Source organism: Oncorhynchus gorbuscha, linkage group LG16 (genome assembly GCF_021184085.1).
Source record: "Oncorhynchus gorbuscha isolate QuinsamMale2020 ecotype Even-year linkage group LG16, OgorEven_v1.0, whole genome shotgun sequence".
Taxonomy (NCBI): Eukaryota; Metazoa; Chordata; class Actinopteri; order Salmoniformes; family Salmonidae; genus Oncorhynchus; species Oncorhynchus gorbuscha.
In genome coordinates, this window is record NC_060188.1 from 2,055,558 (window position 1) to 2,074,973 (window position 19,416).

General features: G+C 45.1%; 3 protein-coding genes across 6 annotated transcripts in view; 2 read left to right on the forward strand and 1 right to left on the reverse strand.

The window, feature by feature from the left end:
- Positions 1 to 5,756, forward strand: part of hmox2b (heme oxygenase 2b) — a 12,148-nt gene extending 6,392 nt beyond the window's left edge. The window contains exons 5-8 of the mRNA XM_046307259.1: positions 318 to 530; positions 828 to 1,103; positions 2,590 to 2,719; positions 3,045 to 5,756. Coding sequence (XP_046163215.1) covers positions 318 to 530; positions 828 to 1,103; positions 2,590 to 2,719; positions 3,045 to 3,172 — 747 coding nt within the window. The 3' untranslated portion in view covers positions 3,173 to 5,756. The remainder of the gene's footprint in view (positions 1 to 317; positions 531 to 827; positions 1,104 to 2,589; positions 2,720 to 3,044) is intronic.
- Positions 5,757 to 5,975: 219 nt separating this feature from the next.
- LOC124000691 (dnaJ homolog subfamily A member 3, mitochondrial-like) lies at positions 5,976 to 14,619 on the reverse strand. Of its 4 annotated transcripts, none has more exons than XM_046307256.1 (11): positions 14,390 to 14,619; positions 13,632 to 13,768; positions 13,439 to 13,522; positions 12,955 to 13,167; positions 12,512 to 12,664; positions 12,206 to 12,353; positions 10,708 to 10,901; positions 10,489 to 10,604; positions 9,555 to 9,652; positions 9,250 to 9,382; positions 5,976 to 7,380 (listed from the first exon to the last, which is right to left on the reverse strand). In XM_046307256.1, exons 1-10 carry the CDS (start codon positions 14,586 to 14,588, stop codon positions 9,264 to 9,266), a joined length of 1,461 nt encoding a protein of 486 aa, XP_046163212.1. In that variant the 5' UTR covers positions 14,589 to 14,619; the 3' UTR covers positions 5,976 to 7,380; positions 9,250 to 9,263. The 4 variants fall into 4 exon arrangements, with proteins under 4 accessions (XP_046163212.1, XP_046163213.1, XP_046163211.1 ...); XM_046307257.1 differs by having other exon boundaries at positions 9,330 to 9,382; positions 13,632 to 13,774; positions 14,390 to 14,618; XM_046307255.1 differs by having other exon boundaries at positions 13,632 to 13,774; positions 14,390 to 14,618.
- Positions 14,620 to 14,684: 65 nt separating this feature from the next.
- The window catches only part of coro7 (coronin 7), a 374,383-nt gene continuing 369,651 nt past the window's right edge, over positions 14,685 to 19,416 (forward strand). The window contains 3 exon segments of the mRNA XM_046304112.1: positions 14,685 to 15,101; positions 17,266 to 17,362; positions 17,744 to 17,824. Of these exon segments, the coding sequence (XP_046160068.1) occupies positions 15,042 to 15,101; positions 17,266 to 17,362; positions 17,744 to 17,824 (238 nt within the window). The 5' untranslated portion in view covers positions 14,685 to 15,041.

Here is a 19,416-nt window from a genome sequence, read left to right on the forward strand (position 1 = left end):
CTAACTTTGACATCCTCACTTTGCAAACACTTTGAAAGATATTACTGTCAAGAATCATGATGGGTCTTTCAGCACCACTGGTAATGAACAACCACTGTACTGAACAACAATATCTTGTAAGGCTTTAAAGAACATGAAGTGCTTTGCCATCCTCACTTTGTGAGACTTTGCCAGGATACAGAAAGGGATGTATCTTGAAAACGTGAATGTTGACACACACACAGTATTTGAGGGACTGTCAAACATGGATTAATGAAAAATATTTGCACCTAAAATGTTTGTTTTGTGGTAAAATTCTGCATCTCTCTCTCGCTCAGCTGGGTGATGTGGCCCTCTACTACACCTACGAGGCGATGGAGGAGGAGATTGAGAGGAACAAGGATCATCCTGACTTCTCCCCGCTCTACTTCCCAGAGCTGAATAGACGTGACGCCCTGTCCCGCGACCTGGACTACTTCTATGGTGAGGACTGGCGGGAGCGGGTCAGCTGCTCGCCAGCCACGCAACGCTACGTGGAACGCATCCACCAGGTGAGTAACCCAGAGGTTAGAGAGGTGGACCGGTAACCAGAAGGCCGCTGGTTCAAGTCCCAGGCTGGACGATGATAAAAGTGGGGGCTGAACTGCCTACTGGAGGGCTGCTGGTTTCAGATTCACATTACCACCATCCACTACCATTGTGCCTTTATGCAAGGCACTTCAGACCTAACGCTACTCCATGAGTCACCACCGTGACTCCCTGTGCTGCTTCAATCCTCTGGTGTGTGTGTGTGGAGTCCAGGGGAGGTTGACAATACCAGAAACCAGTGAAGTTGTATTTGTATTTAGGTGGGGCAGGAAGAGCCGGTCTTGCTGGTGGCCCATGCCTACACCCGTTACATGGGCGACCTGTCTGGGGGCCAGGTGCTGAAGAAGGTGGCCCAGCGGGCGCTGAAGTTGCCATCGACGGGCGAGGGCGTCTACTTCTACCAGTTTGACGGCATCCACAGCGCCAAGGCCTTCAAGCAGCTGTACCGGAGCCGGATGAATGAGCTGGAGCTGGACATGGCCACCAAGGACAGGCTGGTGGCGGAGGCCGTGCTGGCCTTTCAGTTCAACATGGAGGTGAGGAAGGGACGATAGAGCTGGGGTTGATTAATGAGTGAGACTGATGCACCTGCTGGTGTGGTGGATCTTCCAGTAAACGGAGACTGTTGCACCTACTGGTGGGGTCTTCCAGTAAACAGAGATTGCTGCACTTACTGGTGTGGTGGGCCTTCCAGTAAACGGAGATTGCTGCACTTACTGGTGTGGTGGGTCTTCCAGTAAACGGAGACTGTTGCACCTACTGGTGGGGTGGGGTCTTCCAGTAAACGGAGACTGCTGCACCTGCTGGTGTGGTGGGTCTTTCAGTAAATGGTGGGTCTTTTAATAATTCCTTCTAGGTGATGGCTGAAAATATTGCCATCTCATATCTGTGGGTCCTTGAGTGGCGCAGCGGTCTATGGCACTGTATTGCAGTGTTAGACGCGTCACTACATGCCCGGGTACGATCTCGGACGGTATCACAACCGGTCGTGATCGGGAGTCCCATAGGGCGGTGCACAATTGGCCCAGCGTCGTCCGGGTTAGGGCAGGGTTAGACCGTCATTGTAAATAAGAATTTGTTATTGCCTGACTTGCATAGTAAAATAAAAATAGATGTTTTGTTTTCAGAGGAAGCCAGGCCGCATTAGTTTAGTCTCTGAGGTAGGCCACGGTCGTTTAGTCTCTGAGGTAGGCCACGGTCGTTTAGTCTCTGAGGTAGGCCACGGTCGTTTAGTCTCTGAGGTAGGCCACGGTCGTTTAGTCTCTGAGGTAGGCCACGGTCGTTTAGTCTCTGAGGTAGGCCACGGTCGTTTAGTCTCTGAGGTAGGCCACGGTCGTTTAGTCTCTGAGGTAGGCCACGGTCGTTTAGTCTCTGAGGTAGGCCACGGTCGTTTAGTTGCATTTGTCAGTATTGTATAATTGAATGAATCATTTAAGCTCAGTAACCAGGCACTGTATTGATCCTGTCTTTGGAGATAAGTCTTGTGCCCAGGGAAAATTAGGGTCTTTGGCCAACAGCAGATGGTTGGATTTGTGCTTATCACCGTCTTATCACCGTTACCACTCTGCTAACTGGTTCTGAGAGCGTAGCCAGACAATGTGCCATCTATCATATTTCAAGTGCTCAGATATGATCATTAATTCACTTCCTCACATCTGGCTTCTGATTACATTACATGAATGTCAGATGTTGAACTTGATCTTATTACGGTTCTGCATCATGGACATTTTCTTTGACCAGTGGCACCTCCTTAAGTTAAATATCACTCCTTTCCCTCGCCCACCGACCCAGTCACATTGTGAAACTGTTTGTGCTGAACTCTGGGTCAACACAATTCAGCTGACTGTTTCAGTTCAGAGATTGTGTTCATCAGGACACACAATATCAAACTGTTCCAAAGTGTTGTGAAAAAATAAGCTTTCCTTATTGGACCTTTTCAGATGGTACCTCCCTGTTTAACCTTTTGTTCTGTTTGTGCTGAGTGAAAATGAACCAGTTGTAATCCCCTGTGTTTGGTGTCAGGTATTTGATGAGCTAGAGGAGATGGGTAAGGATATCCAGGAGGAGGTCATGGACGTGGGCATGCCCGTTCACGGGGCCCATGGGACCGGAGGAGACATCAACAAATGCCCCTACTACGCCGCACAAATGGGTACGCTGACACACAACTCCTGTAGGCTCTGTCTGGAAACAAAGTGATTTGATCCAGAAAATCACCTGAAAGAAAGAATTGTTGTGCCATGTTAGCAATACGTGGGCATTTAGAACCACAATACCCTTACCACACTGTCTGGCTGGCTTGGAAATGTGCTTTTCACATGGTCCTTTCCAGCATGGCTCCAGCATCTACAGTGGCTCCCTAACCAGGCCAGTGCAGTACTGCTTGACCTGGCTTAGTGGTGTTAAAAATGGTATGAGTGTTTCACATGGTAATGTGGGAGGTTTGCTGACTGTTCTCTGTCCTCTGTCTATCTCAGCGGCCAGTGGGGGCTCGGCGTACTTCGGTCAGCTGGCCATGGCCGTCCTCAGACACCCCACAGGCCAGGTCCTATTCGCCGCCTGGGTCGCCGCCCTCGCCGGATTGGCTGCGTGGTACTTCATGTGATCCGACCCACAGCCAATTGTTGGCTGTTCTGCAGGAAAGAAGGAAGAAAAACAGGGAGGGAAGACGAGAAGAATTGTTTTCTGAACGTTTGGATGAGAACCCATCCGTACCCAGACCTTGTAACCTTCCCTCCTCCTCTCCTCTAATTTTCTCTCTCTACTACCTCCCTCTCACTCTCCCTCCATCCTGTATCTTCTCAGTATGGTTGGTCATATTTGTAGCTCTTAGTACCAGTTTAGAGCCATTTTTTTTCATTCAAACCTGTTATAGCATTTATTTCTTCTTGAGTTGACATGAGATGACAATTGATCTTACTTGTTTAGATTATAGTGTGATTTGTTGTCAGGTTGAAGTATCTTTAATAATCCCAAACAATTGTATTATGGAGTGATGCAATAGAGTTGGAGGGAAAAAACAGCTATCCTGCTATGACAAAAAAGCCTTTGTGGATTTTGACACTTATGTTGCCATGGTGATTTGAAGGACTATATTCTGCTGTCCCCTGGGTGTCCTCACAATCAGTCCATCAAACCAAAATGTAATCTTGAAAATATTAGAGCAGTGAGCCTTTGCTTGAAGTGGACTGAATTAGGTGCCGGTACTTTTTATTTAGGTGGTGGAACTGAACAAGTAGAACATTTGAGGTGCTGGCACTCCTAGCGGTGAGCACCAGCACAACTCAAACACTGCTGAGCCAGAAACAGTCAAAGTAACGCATTCTATGCATATGTTAATATGCAGATCTGGCAAAGTGTAGGAGTATTTCTGTAGGGCAGACTACTATCTCTTTGCGTGAGTAGGTTGAGCGACATCTTATAAAGTTTGTATTAATGGTTATGGGGTGATACTCTCTTGGGAGTAGTCCCAAGATTTGGTTACGGACAGCACAGGCTAACTGACAGCAAAGGCACACTTTTTTTTAGAAAGGTCTAGACTTTAAAATGTTGCCAACGGTTGTCACACATCACAATGTATTATTTTTCTCTTCTCTCCAAATGAACCCAGGCAGAAAATTCCAACCTCCTGTGAAAAGCACACAGACAGTGAGTGAGTGGCAGGATGGACACTTAGTTCTTGTTTTAGGATGGACGAGCAATATTACTATGAATCATTTCTGAAGTGTATTTCTTTGTTTTCTGCTATGTTGGACTTAGTTATCTAGTGCTGTCCAGTTCCTTGTCCTTTGCTTGGCACTCAGGCAGTCTAGAGAGGAGCAGAGTGTCTGAAAACGGACACATCCGTCCTAGAAACGTGTATCAAGTTGATTTTCAGTATTGTTCTAGGCCTATGAACACCAGGTAGAGGCAGCGAATACAGCAGCTAGTGTAATGGCCTGGGAGATAGGGCAGGACAGGTGAGATGAGATCGGGTTAGATTGGTGAAGACAAGGCACCTCATCAGTCTGAATGGATAACATTCAAGACTTGAAAGCTATGCACCAACCTGATGAGGTTGAGCCATCGTTGTTTGGTTGTGGAGAAGGAGAACAATGTGTGGTGCAGGTGACCATAGGTTTGTATCTGAGGAAATATAAGGCCAATACAGTATTTAGCAGATCCTTTTCAGGATTCACACTGACATCAACATTACATTCCTTGATTTGTTTGTAGTTTTAACATTGAAGACAGCAGTTTGTGTTGTATTCTATGCTTTCGCTTGAAGGTGGAGAAGTAGTTAAAGGCCAGAATGCTGAATACCAAAGGTCAAGTTGCTGACATGACATTATCTGGGTTCATTATAAACAGGTTCTATGCTGTGTGTTCAGGTCTGTGGTTCTCTCCTCTCCATCTCTGGTGTATTTGGTAGTCCTTGAATTCTTTGCAGGTGTTAGATGACGTATGTGTTCAGTAGCCCTTCCTCCATCTGAGGTATTAACGAAACAGAATGAAACCGGGATTATCTTGATTAGTCCAATAAATGTTTGATTTCCGTGGTAAAACATGTTGCCCTAATGAACATGACCCAGGTGTAGTTATGGCTGTCCAGACCAGTCCAGAGCCTCATTAGTCATGTACGTGTTGGGTCTCAGGTTCATGTTAATGAAATTATATACGTAAGAATCATTGCAAGACTTGTCATATTTTAGTTCAATGTAAATGCAATTTTAGTATTTGTTTTCAGGGGATGGAACTGTTGCAGTATTTAGAACATGTTGAAGGAGTTCTGGAATGATCAGACTTGGGTTGTGTTCATTAGGCACTAAACAGAAGAAGACTGAAATATGGAGGGACTAACTGGACTTGTCCAATTAAACTCTTCTGAAACATGGGCCCTAATGAACACGACCCATAATCTCAGGTGTCGAGGTGTGAGTGTTGTTGGCGATGGACTAATGGAAGCCTAGTGATCTCAGTGAGTGCTTGACGGACACACGTTGCGTGACTCTTTCTTGCCTTGTCGGCTGTAATAGAAAGCAAACAGTAACCGTATTATCAAACCCATTAGTCTTGTACAGTAAGTACACTGCAATCTAACTCAAGCTTTATCAGTGACTGACAATTTACTACAAATGTCACTGGTCTCATTTTGTGAAAGAAAATCACAGGAATACATTGTAGTAAAATAAATGGTTGAATTTCCTGTATACTTTTGTCATTATTTTCCCTGTTTTAATACATTCCTTGTGTTCCTAAGATACACATATCCAACTGCTAATAGATCTGTGCTTAGTAATGTCACTTACAATTCAGCTCAGTTATTACTTAAAGTACAGACATCTAAAGTATTAGACCAGGGTCATTGGGCCGTTCTCCAGTAGTTTAGTATTTCCACTGTTCACATCTGGCAGCAATAAGACAAACAATTCATTTAGATTTCACTTTAATTATAGATGTTATTTACGTCTCTAACATGACACATTGGTATGATTGCAATATCAACAGCTCTGTATTTACAAATATAACGAGGCAGAATGGAGGTACATGAAAGTGTGCTGCTTTGAGTGAATTCTCAGATTCATCGAGAGAGAAGGGGTTGATGAGGGAAGAGGTCCAGCCACATCTGATCCAACTGGTTTGAGTCATGCCCATCCTGGATGACTGGGTCCTTAGACCCAAATGCATCTCCACACACATGACTTTTTTTAATGTAACAAAGGTATATATCAGCCAGACAACTTCCTCTATCTCACCATAGCTGTTACTAGGTTGGTACAACTCATTGCAGTGGCTAGCTAGATAGGAAGCAGAGTTAACTTTACAGAACTTATTACACATTAGGAAATCAGGAGGATCTCAACCAAAACAAAGCTCCTTATTGCAGCACAGGCCTTTTAAATTAAATGGATTTTCTATTCTTATACCCTAAGTGTACAAACCATTAGGAATAACTTATTTCCATGACAGACTGACCAGGTGAAAGCTATGATCCCTTCTTAATGACACTTCAATTTACTTAATCAGTGTAGATGAAGGGGGGGAGACAGGTTAAAGAAGGAAGTTTAAGCTTTGAGACCACAGACTTGTGTCTGTGTCCATTCAGAGTGAATGGGCAAGACAAAAGATTGAAATGCCTTTGAACAGGGTATGATAGTAGGTATCAGGCGCACTAGTTTGAGTGTCAAACTGCAGTGTTGCTGGGTTTTTCCACAGTTTCCTGTGTGTATCAAGAATGGTCCACCACCCAAAGGACATCCAGCCAACTTGACACAACTGTGGGAAGCATTGGAGTCAACATGGACCAGCATCCCTGTGGAACGCATGACACATTGTGGAGTCCATTCCCTGATGAATTGAGGCTGTTCTGAGGGAAAAAGGGGGTGCAACTCAATATTATAGAGGTGTCTAATGTTTAATGTTTTGTATATCCATGTTTTTAGCTATCACTGGCAACAGTGTATTCCTCAAAGACAGCAGACAGACCAAACCCTAACCCTAAGGGGCAGTCACTTCCTGGTACTTCCAGAGCATATTTCCTCTTGGATTTGGGTTTTAGGCAGCAGGTATGAGTTAGGACCACATTCTGTTTGAGTCTGTTTCAGTCCATTGTCTTCCACTGCTATGGAACTGATCAAGGATGAAAGGAGATCTGTGAAGGTAGATCTGGGGTAACCGGTCTTGTCCAGTGCCAGAGTAGGATACAGTAGACATCATCCCTCCAACACTCTCCCACCACCTGTCCCCATATCTGGTCCCTCCTTGCGGCTGTCTTCTTAGGGCATCATCTCTCTACCCTCGGACACTCGCCTCAGTTCCCAGTGGACCTTTTACCTTTCGGGAATAAAAAAAGAACCAGAATTACTGCATGTGTTTTCAAAACCAGCATATGACAAACTACTGTCCCTCCACCCATTGAAAGTGACAGCAAAACATTGATTTGAATTGGGATGTCTTTTCTAGTAAATATATTTATATGGTTAAACAATTGTGTGTATGCATGTACACTACATGACCAGAAGTACGTGGACTCCTGCTTGTTGAAAAATCTCATTCCAAAATGTGGGCATTAATATGGAGTTGGTCCCCCTTTGCTGCTATAACAGCCTCCACTTGTCTGGGAAGGCTTTCCATTAGATTTTGGAACATTTCTGCAGGGACTTTCAGCCATAAGAGCATTAGTGAGGTCAGGTACTGATGATGTTGGGCGATTAGGCCAGGCTCGCAGTCAGCTTTCTAATTCATCTCATAGGTGTTTGATGGAGTTGAGGTCAGGGCTCTATGCAGGCCAGTCAAGTTCTTCCACACCGATCTCAACAAACCATTTCTGTATGGACCTTGCTTTGTGCACAGGGGCATTGTCATGCTGAAACAGGAAAGGGCCTTCCCCAAACTGTTGCCACAAAGTTGGAAGCACAGAATGGTCTAGAATGTCATTGCATGCGGTAGCGTTAACATTTCCCTTCACAGAAACTCAGGGGCCTAGCCTGAACCATCAAAAACAGCCCCAGACCATAATTCCTCCACCACCAGACCTTACAGTTGGCACTATGCATTTGGGTAGGGGGTGTTCTCCTGGCATCCGCCAAATCCAGATTCGTCCATTGGACTGCCAGATGGTGAAGTATGACTCATCACTACAGAGAACGCGTTTCCACTGCTCCAGAATCCAATGGCGGTGAGCTTTACACCACTCCAGCTGACGCTTGGCATTGCTTGTGTGGTGATCTTAGGCTTGTCTGCTCGGCCATGGAAACCCTTTTCAGGAAGCTCCCGATGAACAGTTCTTGTGCTGACGTTGCTTCTAGAGGCAGTTTGGAACTAGTAGTGAGTGTTGCAACCGAGGACAGATGAGCTTGTGTGGCCTACCACTTCACGGCTGAGCCGTTGTTGCTCCTTGACGTTTCCACTTCACAATAACAGCCCTTACAGTTGACCAGGGCAGCTCTAGTAGGGCAGAAATTTTACGAACTGACCTGTTGGATATGTGGCATCCTATGTCGGTGCCACGTTGAAAGTCCCTGAGCTCTTCAGTAAGGCCATTCTACTGCCAATGTTGTCTATGAAGATTGCATGGCTGTGTGCTCGATTTTATACATCTGTCAGCAACGGGTGTCTCAAATAGCCGAATCAACTCATTTGAAGGAGTGTCCACATACTTTAGTATGTATGTAGTGTATGTATGCATGCAACTTTATACAGATGACAGTCACAAACCAGCTGACTGACAAACGGTGTGCCACGAACCAGTGTGTTCCGGAAACAGTTTATCCCACATATGCATGTGCACAAGTGGCAAAGGCAACATCATGACTAGAGTGTCCTTCCTGGTTTGTGACAGTCAGGTGAAGACATCATCACTAAAGTGTCCTACCTGATTTGTGACTGTCAGGTGAAGACATTATGACTAAAGTGTCCTACCTGGTTTGTGACTGTCAGGTGAAGACATCATGACTAAAGTGTACTACCTGGTTTGTGACGGTCAGGAGGAGGCATCATGACTAAAGTGTCCTACCTGGTTTGTGACTGTCAGGTGAAGGCATCATGACTAGTGTGTCCTACCTGGTTTGTGACTGTCAGGTGAAGGCATCATGACTAGTGTGTCCTACCTGGTTTGTGACTGTCAGGTGAAGGCATCATGACTAGTGTGTCCTACCTGGTTTGTGACTGTCAGGTGGAGGCATCATGACTAGTGTGTCCTACCTGGTTTGTGACTGTCAGGTGGAGCTAAACAATTGTTTTAACTTGGTGAAGAAGCCCTGCTCCTGCTTGCTCTCTCCTACCTCCTCTTGCCTGTCCTGCCCTGCCTCAGACTGCTTACCACTGCTGCCCCCACCTGGTCAGAAACATGTATTACATGAGACAAGATTTTACTCATTTTACGCATTGTCAGCTTTCATGAGCAGAGCTGGGCCCTCAACTAATTGTAAACCAAATGAAGGGGAGCAGGTAAGTGTGCAGTCAGTGTGTAGGAACCTAGCGCAGAAACAGTGTGTGTGTGCCACTACCTGCAGTGGTGCTTGTGACACCATTGACTGTCCCCTCCACTTCAGTCTCATCCTCTGCGTAGCTCATGAGCAGAGCTTTCTGTCTGTCTGTCAGGATCCTGCTCACACACAATAGTGGAGACCGTGAGGAATGAGCATCTAACATTTGTCAGTAATTTAATACAGAGATGGTATCTAAAGGTGTATTGTGAGTAACTTACTACAGAGATGGTATCTAAAGGTGTATTGTGAGTAACTTACTACAGAGATGGTATCTAAAGGTGTATTGTGAGTAGCTTACTACAGAGATGGTATCTAAAGGTGTATTGTGAGTAGCTTACTACAGAGATGGTATCTAAAGGTGTACTGTGAGTAACTTACTACAGAGATGGTATCTAAAGGTGTATCTAACAGAGATGGTATCTAAAGGTGTACTGTGAGTAACTTACGACAGAGATGGTATCTAAAGGTGTACTGTGAGTAACTTACTACAGAGATGGTATCTAAAGGTGTACTGTGAGTAACTTACGACAGAGATGGTATCTAAAGGTGTACTGTGAGTAACTTACGACAGAGATGGTATAACTTACGACAGAGATGGTATCTAAGGTGAGGTGAGTAACTTACTGTGTGTACTGTGAGTAACTTACTAATGGTATCTAAAGGTGTACTGAGTAACTTACTACAGAGATGGTATCTAAAGGTGTACTGTGAGTAACTTACTACAGAGAGAGATGGTATGGTCTAAAGGTGTACTGTGTGTAACTTACTACAGAGATGGTATCTAAAGGTGGTGTACTAAAGGTGTAACAGAGTGTAACTGTGAGTAACTTACTACAGAGATGGTACCTAAAGGTGTACTGTGTGTAACTTACTACAGAGATGGTACCTAAAGGTGTACTGTGTGTAACTTACTACAGAGATGGTATCTAAAGGTGTACTGTGTGTAGCTTACTTGGGGACTCGGACTTTGACGTGGACGTAGTGATCTCCGTAACCATAGCCACTGATCCGTGCGATGCCCTTCCCAGAGAGGAGGATCCTCTGGTCTGTTTGGATCCCAGCAGGGATCTACAAGAGGATTCACCAATCACAGTTAGTTACTGGCCATCGATCCATCACTTATGTATGTAGGTGTGTCACAGAAAGGTTGGTCTGTCTGTGTGTCTCTCACCGAGAGGTTGACTGTCTCGTAGAGGCCCTGTGCCCGGGCCGTGCCCCCCAGTACAGCCTGAGCCACAGAGATCAGCACGTCAGAGTGGATGTCTGCGCCGTCCCGTCTGAACACTGGGCTCTTCTGGACCCGAAACGTGATGAACACCTCCTTCTTCCCCACAGGCATCCTGACCGTCTGACCGTCCTCAACACCTGCAAAGAGACAACACAGCCAGTCAACCTGGGTGTGCGCACTACACAACTTTCAAAATCCTAACATCGCTGAGCCTCTCACATTAAAGGACTGTCTTCCCTGTCATTTTTTGTCTTGCCAACGTAGTGGTGCGCACTAAGCGATGTGGCACGGTACAGGGTCACGCGATGTGGCACGGTACAGGGTCACGCGATGTGGCACGGTACAGGGTCACGCGATGTGGCACGGTACAGGGTCACGCGATGTGGCACGGTACAGGGTCACGCGATGTGGCACGGTACAGGGTCACGCGATGTGGCACGGTACAGGGTCACGCGATGTGGCACGGTACAGGGTCACGCGATGTGGCACGGTACAGGGTCACGCGATGTGGCACGGGTCACGCGATGTGGCACGGTACAGGGTCACGCGATGTGGCACGGTACAGGGTCACGCACGGTACAGGGTCACACACTTCACAGGGTCACGCGATGTGGCACGGGTCGTACAGGGTCACGGATTCTCCATACAGACAGGGTAATCGGCAGGGTCACGTTTAACCCAGGGTCACGATGTGGCACGGTACAGGGTATGTGGACTTATGGGGTGGCAGGTAGCCTAGTGGTTAGCGCTTTGGGCCAGTAACCAAAAGTTGGCTGGACCGAATCCCCAAGCTGACAAGGTAAAAATCTGTCGTTCTGACAGCCTCGCTACTGTATATAGCCTCGCTACTGTATATAGCCTCGCTACTGTATATAGCCTCGCTACTGTATATAGCCTCGCTACTGTATATAGCCTCGCTACTGTATATAGCCTCGCTACTGTATATAGCCTCGCTACTGTTATTTTTCACTGTTTTTATTTCTTTATTTACCCATTGTTCACCTAATACCTTTTTTGCATTGTTGGTTAGAGCATGTAAGTGAGCATTTAACTGTAAGGTCTACTGTTATTTTTCACTGTTTTTATTTCTTTATTTACCCATTGTTCACCTAATACCTTTTTGCATTGTTGGTTAGGTTGTATTTACAACGCACATGACAAACTTTGATTTGATAACCCACTGTTCCCCGGTAGGCCATCATTGTAAATAAGAATTTGTTCTTAACTGACTTGCCTAGTTAAATAAAGATTGAATTTAAAAAATGATTAGTGATCTTAATGAGAAAAGGAAGAGATTCGGGATGAGAAGGCTGCTCCTGGATCTCTCTGTGGGTGCACATTAGAAAATGCATACTACGTTTAGATCAAGAATTGTTTTGAAAGATTCCAGATAAGACTGGGTAGGTATAGGAGTGAGAGTCAGTGTGTGGGTGTGTCTCACCTGCTGGGACAGGGACCATTACTGTCTTTTTCTGTCTGGTCTGTCCGGTCCCGTGACAGGAGTTACATGGGGTGGAGATCACAGTGCCTTTCCCATTACACCGACGGCATGTCGACCGCATCACAAAGGGGCCCGTGTTCACCGTCTCCTGTACAGGGCAAAACACACAAGCACGTGAGACAAGCACGTGAGACAAGCACGTGAGACAAGCACGTGAGACAAGCACGTGAGACAAGCACGTGAGACAAGCACGTGAGACAAGCACGTGAGACACGAACACTTCACGCCACACATCATGTCACCTACCATGCCGGAGCCGTTGCAGTAGTGGCAGTGCACAACCTTGGTGCCAGGCTCGCTCCCTTTACCATCACATCGCTGGCAGCTGGCCTCAGTGTTGAACGCCATCTCTTTGTTGACCCCCTTGGCAGCTTGGGTGAACGTCAGCTCCATGATAAACTGGGAGGAAAGGAGGGACAAGAGATTCATATTGGATGTCTTTAACAAAAAGTTTACGCTCCTAAAAAATGTAATTGCTTCCTGCTTTTACTTCCTGGCATGGGCTCACTCAATATGACCTCACTGAACATTGACTTGAATGAGCAGTCAACTTCTGTTTGTGCTGTATAGCCAACTCATATGGTGGTTGTCATGCACAGACAACACAAGCAGATCTGGGATTAGGCTAATCGTAACCCCTTCTCCAAACCCCTTGGTTCTAAAAGCAGTATGGCATCCCAACTACATACCTCCTGGGGCTGATCAAATACGGCATTGAAGTCGCCGAAGCCACGGCTTCCAGAGAACTCCCCAAAGATCTTGCGGAACAGTTCCTCTGGGTCCACGCTGTTAGCCTGTCCGCTCCAGTACTTCTGGTGTCCACCACCGCCCGCCTGGCTGGCGTCGAACCCTGCCACCCCGTACGTGTCATACTGCTTCCTCTTCACCTCGTCACTCAGCACCTGGGGGAGGACAAAGCAGGAAGTAAGATGCACTGTCCTCCAATAAGACCAGGCAGTTCCTTCATTGAGTCAAGTGGTTCTGATGTTTCGTTTACTTGATTAACTGACACTTTCTTCCAGAGTGACATCAAATAGTACCAAGAAACCGGTTAGGAAAGTAACGAACTAGTGATTCCACATCAGCTACACAAGTCACAGAAATATTGCTATCCTTTAATCTAATTTTAGTTTCTTAAAAGGGGAAGCCCATTTTGAAGAAGGTCAGCCAAACCTCATAAGCTTCAGCCAGCTGAGCAAATTTCTCCTTGGCCTTAGGGTCTTCCTTGTTGGTGTCAGGGTGATACTTCTTAGCCATCTGAAGAGGGACAGCAACAAAAGTTATTTCAACCACTGTGGTGATTGGTGACAGCTAAGGATCAATACAGCAAGTCAACACTACACAGAAAGTGATCACACACACACACCTGATAATACGCTTTCTTGATCTCTTTCTGGGTGGCAGTGCGTGGTACCTCCAACACCGTGTAGAAGTCCTGTTTGTTGGAGGCTGGGGCACTTGTGTGGAAGGACAGTGTGCAGATGACATGGGGAGATTTAACACCTGGAACTACCAAGAAAGGTCTTGTGAGTAGATTACACCTGGCAACATGACTGTGGATTATAATTGTTGTCATCTATTTCCAAGGTAGCTACAGGCCTGTACACTCACAATTCACCTATAACACTAAGCAGGGCTCGATATATCTGAGGACTCAATCAAATACATAGTTAGCTGCTGTCTGTGATGATCAACTCTTGGGCCAATACATTTCTAGCAAACGTCAGTTGGCATATATAGCTAGCTAATCAGGGATCATGCAGATACAGCTAGTTCAACGCAATGTTCGACTGTCCAGTTCAGTAGCTATTACTGACAGTCCGTTCAAGATCATCAGTGCTGTGATCTGACATTACTTTCCTTGCCATGGCTATGGAGATGCAGGCTTGCTACAGTACCAAACACCTCCAGCAATTTGAATGCGTATAAGCTAACTACTAGCTAGTTAGCTAGCCAGCTATGGGCCGAGCGAAGGTTAGTCTGTCTTTCAGTTGTATCGTTAGGAATGTTACCGTGGTGTCAATTTTGTTGTTGGAGACTGTCAGTTGTGTCCAAAAAGGTGAATGGAAACTACGAGAAACGCTAGCGCCTAGCTGGCTAGTTAGGCCGTCTCTGTGCACCCACCTGACAGCCCTCTCAATGTCAACGCATTCCCTGTGCCACCACGCATTGCATTGCTTCCCGGCCAGAATTTCTGTGCTCCAAAAGTCGACAGACTTCTTGAGCCTCCATTGGAAGAAGGGGCCAAAGCACGACGGTGACCAGAGGACACAGCAACTGTAATCCAACGTGTGGAGCAGCGAACCGCTGAGGACGCCATCATTACTTTACTGCTGTTACTCAGCGGGGACTGCGCATGTGCAAGTAAAGTTGTGTCACGGACATGCGCAGAAGAGTTGACTGTCAATAAATCTATTTTTTTGTTTCAAGATGTTCGCAAACTAACTTTCACTCTGTTGAAACATCTGTACTTGAGAAACTGTGGAATAGTATTTAAACAGTTGTATCCCATGTAGTCCGCTTCTTACTCACGGCAATTACGATTAAAAACAGAAACATTTGTATTTTACCGTGGTCAATCATCATTGATGAAGCTAAACAGGGGTCTGAGTCGATCGTCGATTGAATCGCTCACACAGTACAGCGAGTTGTGACAGTGCTGAACTCGAGAACTGTCATCTGAAAAGCAGTGTGCTGCTGAGTGCTCGCTCTTTTCGGATAGTATCAACAAGACAGAGATACCCGGAAGGCACGAAAGTTAATTCAGGGGACTAGAATGAATCGTTTCAAGACCTCCAAATTCAAAAACACCACCCCGAAGATCGCCAAGAAAGATGTAAGTAATGAGCGATGCAAGAAAGCCTCGCCAGCATTGGTTTTTAGCAACGGCGAAGAAGACGGAATGGAGTTGTGTTTTGGGGAACGTCTGAAAATGTTTGGAGGAAATTGAACTTCCTGCATATCTGCAGAAGGTTGCTGCATCGCAAGAGTGTATTGGTAGAGAAACAATAGTCTACGAAAACCAAGTGCAAACCGCGAAGGCTGCTAACGTGACAGTGTTAACCATGTGGTTATTGTTATCTAGCTAGCTTTCAGCAGTCTATGCAAATTCCACGTTTGAAATTGACAGCGGTTCGTATTGGTCAGATGTTACAGATAGGCAGGCTGTGATGCCCAGCATCACTGAATAGACACATTGTTTCGAATGTATCAGAATTCCTGGTCTCATTGTAACCGGTCATCATTCTACAATGTAGCAGCAATGCTCAGATTTGAGTTCTAAAGTGCACTGTACATACAGTGCGTATCCCTACGCCATTTAACAAAGCTCCTCTCCGTCAGCCAATGACTGTAGGCTGTGAGTAAGATAAACAGTAGTGGTGTCATGCCATCGGTTATGAAACATACCATTACTTGGATGCTTATTCTCCATGTAGCAAACCTCCACACAGTCTCACAGTGTGAGTGAGTTCCAGTTGCAGAGCGGATCTCTGATCCTGTTACGAGGACTGTCTCAGAAAAGCGACACTCAAAGCAGCATCTCAAATGTTAGAGAGAGGGAGAACTCCAAGGAGTGAGTGAGTGAGAATGGGCATCTTGTTCTCTTTATGCCTGGCTGCCTGTGGAGCAGTAATGTGTGTTTCCTGAGAGAGAGAAACTAGCTGTTTTGCTGGGCTGTCAGACACTGTCTGGGCTGCTAAGTGCTCTCTGTACCTTCCCTGCCGGAGCCCGCGACAGTGTTCAGGCCTGTTGTCTGACATGGTTAGCCCATAACGGTTTTGGCAGCAGTGGTATTGAAACACACAGCGCTCCTGCCTATGCAGGGAGTCGCTCCCACTTCCTTAACGTTCTGCTGATTCAACATGGACGGCAGAGGGTGTGTGTAACAACATGCCCTCTGATACCCTCTTCCTTATTATGACAGTCTGAATCTTTCTTATTATGACAGTCTGAATCTTCCTTATTATGACAGTCTGAATCTTCCTTATTATGACAGTCTGAATCTTCCCTATTATGACAGTCTGAATCTTCCCTATTATGACAGTCTGAATCTTCCCTATTATGACAGTCTGAATCTTTCTTATTATGACAGTCTGAATCTTCCTTATTATGACAGTCTGAATCTTCCTTATTATGACAGTCTGAATCTTCCTTATTATGACAGTCTGAATCTTCCCTATTATGACAGTCTGAATCTTTCTTATTATGACAGTCTGAATCTTCCTTATTATGACAGTCTGAATCTTCCTTATTATGACAGTCTGAATCTTCCTTATTATGACAGTCTGAATCTTCCCTATTATGACAGTCTGAATCTTCCCTATTATGACAGTCTGAATCTTCCCTATTATGACAGTCTGAATCTTCCTATTATGACAGTCTGAATCTTCCCTATTATGACAGTCTGAATCTTCCCTATTATGACAGTCTGAATCTTCCCTATTATGACAGTTAGTCTGAATCTTCCTTATTATGACAGTTAGTCTGAATCTTCCTTATTATGACAGTTAGTCTGAATCTTCCCTATTATGACAGTTAGTCTGAATCTTGGGTGTTTGGAGAAGCAGTGTGTGTGTGCTCTGCCTGTGTATTTAAGTTATCCACAGTTTATTTTGGGATGACAATGAAGGGCATTGCACTTCAGCAGTGTGTGTCTAAAAGAGTGTTAGCTGCTATTCTCTTGTGTGGACTTGTCAAGGGAATGCTTAGGATCCCACTCAGTTGGATAGACGTGCATTTAAGTGAACAGCCAATAACTGAAACATTCTAATGGTTTTCTTGTCAAGTATAGCAACAATTATGTTCGTCCCTACTCTATTATATTAGCGGAGGTCAGAAATAGCCTACTCATAATGACCGTTAGACAGTGTCATCTTTTAGGCCGCTGCGATCACCTTTGTTTTATCTGATGGCCAGTTGCTTAAGTCATATTCCTAATGATAGCTCCAGTGTCCCACCACACCTACCCCTAATGCACTGTGAATTTCCCCTGTGTCCAGGGCTGGATCAGTAATGTCCGGGCAGGATCCTTCACCTCTCAGGGGAACCACATCAAATCCAGCACCAGGCTTGTGGCCTTCAACACTGACCAGGCTGGTAAGGATAAGACTGAGTCAGGACAACTATAGAACCATACTGTGCTTTCTTTTCTAAATGTCAGTTCCTGCATGATTCCAGCAACTATGGTGAATGTGGTATCCTTTTGGCCCTATAGTGTGATTCAGGCAACAGTGGTATGTGGTTGGGGTTCAACTAAGTATATTCTGTCTCTGTTATGAGGAGTCATGCTGTCTGTCTCTGGTATATTTACCTGTCTGTGTCTGGTAAGTTCACCTGTCTGTTGAAGCGTGTGTCAGCAGGTATTGCCATCACAGAGCAGATATCTCTATCTGTTTTGTTAGAGCAGGCCATATCAGTATGAAAGAGAGACTGTATAGATCATGCTGTCTGTCTCTTGTGTGTGTGTCTTGTCACCAGGTGGAGGAATGCTCGGCCTCACCTCTGTGGAACCAGGGTCTGATGGCAAGTGGACAGTGACTGTGATCCCATGTCATGCTGGTAAGATCCCTCTATCCACTTTTCATTCTTTTTTCCTGAGTGGCGCAGTGGTCTAAGGCTCTGCCTCTCAGTGCTAGAGGCATCACTACAGACCTGGGTTAGATCCCGGGCTGTATCACAACCTGCCGTGATGGGGAGTCCCATTTGCCCAGCGTTGTCCGGGTTAATGGAGGGTTTGGCTGTGGTAGGCCGTCATTGTAAAATCCTTCCTTCACAAGCGCCAGACACTATCCACTCATCACAACTCTCTTTTTTCTCTCTCTGTTGTTTTACATTTCTTAAAGCTGCAATATGTAACAATTTGGGCGACCTAAACAATAAACAAATTCATGTAGAAATGTGTATTATAGATCTGTCATTTGCATTTAAAGGAAGAATAAGTAGATCTGTTCTATGTGAGCTATTTCTATGCTTCCCATTAAGTTTTGTTTTCGTCTTTTGCTTGAAACAGCTGGAAATACAATATTTTTAGTTATGTAAAATGTTTCGCAGTGGTTTAGATGGTATAATGACTCTGTACACTACACTTGTTTGTTTTTGTCACATAAACTGCAATTAAGTGAACTATTATAATTTTAGCAACCAGGACACGGCGCAGCCATTTCTGCATCGTGCATCTTTAATATTTCATATTATTACCAAGAGTACGTTTTAGTACAATCCCAGATAAATTATTGTGCGGTCTGTCTGTCTTGCCAACTGCTATGGTCATTGTCACGACTCCCGACCAAAGGAGTTAGGTAGACAGTTACAACCAGATCTGGAACTAGGTGTAGTGAACATGAGTCAGGTACATGGTTGCCCATGGTCCCAAAAGGGAATTTCCTCTTGGTCTAAAGTGGTTTTAAACGTGAGAGACCAGGGTTAAGATGTTTCAACCTTTATCGAACACACTCCCTTTTGTCTGCTTTTTTAACAAGACCAGTTTATTAAAGGTCCAGTCCAAAATGTGATTTCCTGTGTTTTATATATATTTCCACACTAGGAGGTTGGATAATACTCTGAAATTGTGAAAATGATTATAATGCCCTTTTAGTGTAAGAGCTGTTTGGAAAGACCACCTGGAATTTCAGCCTGTTTTGGTGGGATGGCGTTTTGGCCTGTCTGGTGACATTATCAGGCGGGAAGTTTGTTCATTTACCAATAAGAAAGATGGTTCCAAACCTCTCTGCCAATAACCACTAGTTTTTAGTTTCCCCCTCCCCACTCAGACCATTCCCAGACTGTCCGAGCTAAATTCTTCCTTGAGAAATTGCTCTTTGTTAAGAAGCTTTTGTTTCTTTTTGACCATTTTAATTGAAACCAATCACAGTAAGCTACTTAATTGTTCCCAGAAGTGATTTGATATTGTGACAAAAACTGCTGCATTGGACTTTTAACTTATCCAAGTGATCACAAGAGGAATGCCATTGTTCTCAAATAAACCCTTAAACCTGTGACCTAAATCTCTTGTTTGTCCTCTCTCTCATTTCAATTCAATTCAATTTCAATTCAAGGGCTTTATTGGCATGGGAAACATGTGTTAACATTGCCAAAGCAAGTGAGGTAGATAATATCTCTCTCTCTCGGATTTGATAACTGATTTGGACTTC

Bases quoted from the DNA above. Each gene is read 5' to 3' on its own strand.
- LOC124000691 (XM_046307255.1), bottom strand. From the start codon at position 14,588: ATGATGGCGTCCTCAGCGGTTCGCTGCTCCACACGTTGGATTACAGTT. The intron at 12,665-12,954 runs GTATGTAGTTGG...CTTTCCTCCCAG, and splicing joins TATTTGATCAGCCCCAGGAG to TTTATCATGGAGCTGACGTT. The intron at 12,354-12,511 runs GTAGGTGACATG...TGCCCTGTACAG, and splicing joins ACTGCAACGGCTCCGGCATG to GAGACGGTGAACACGGGCCC.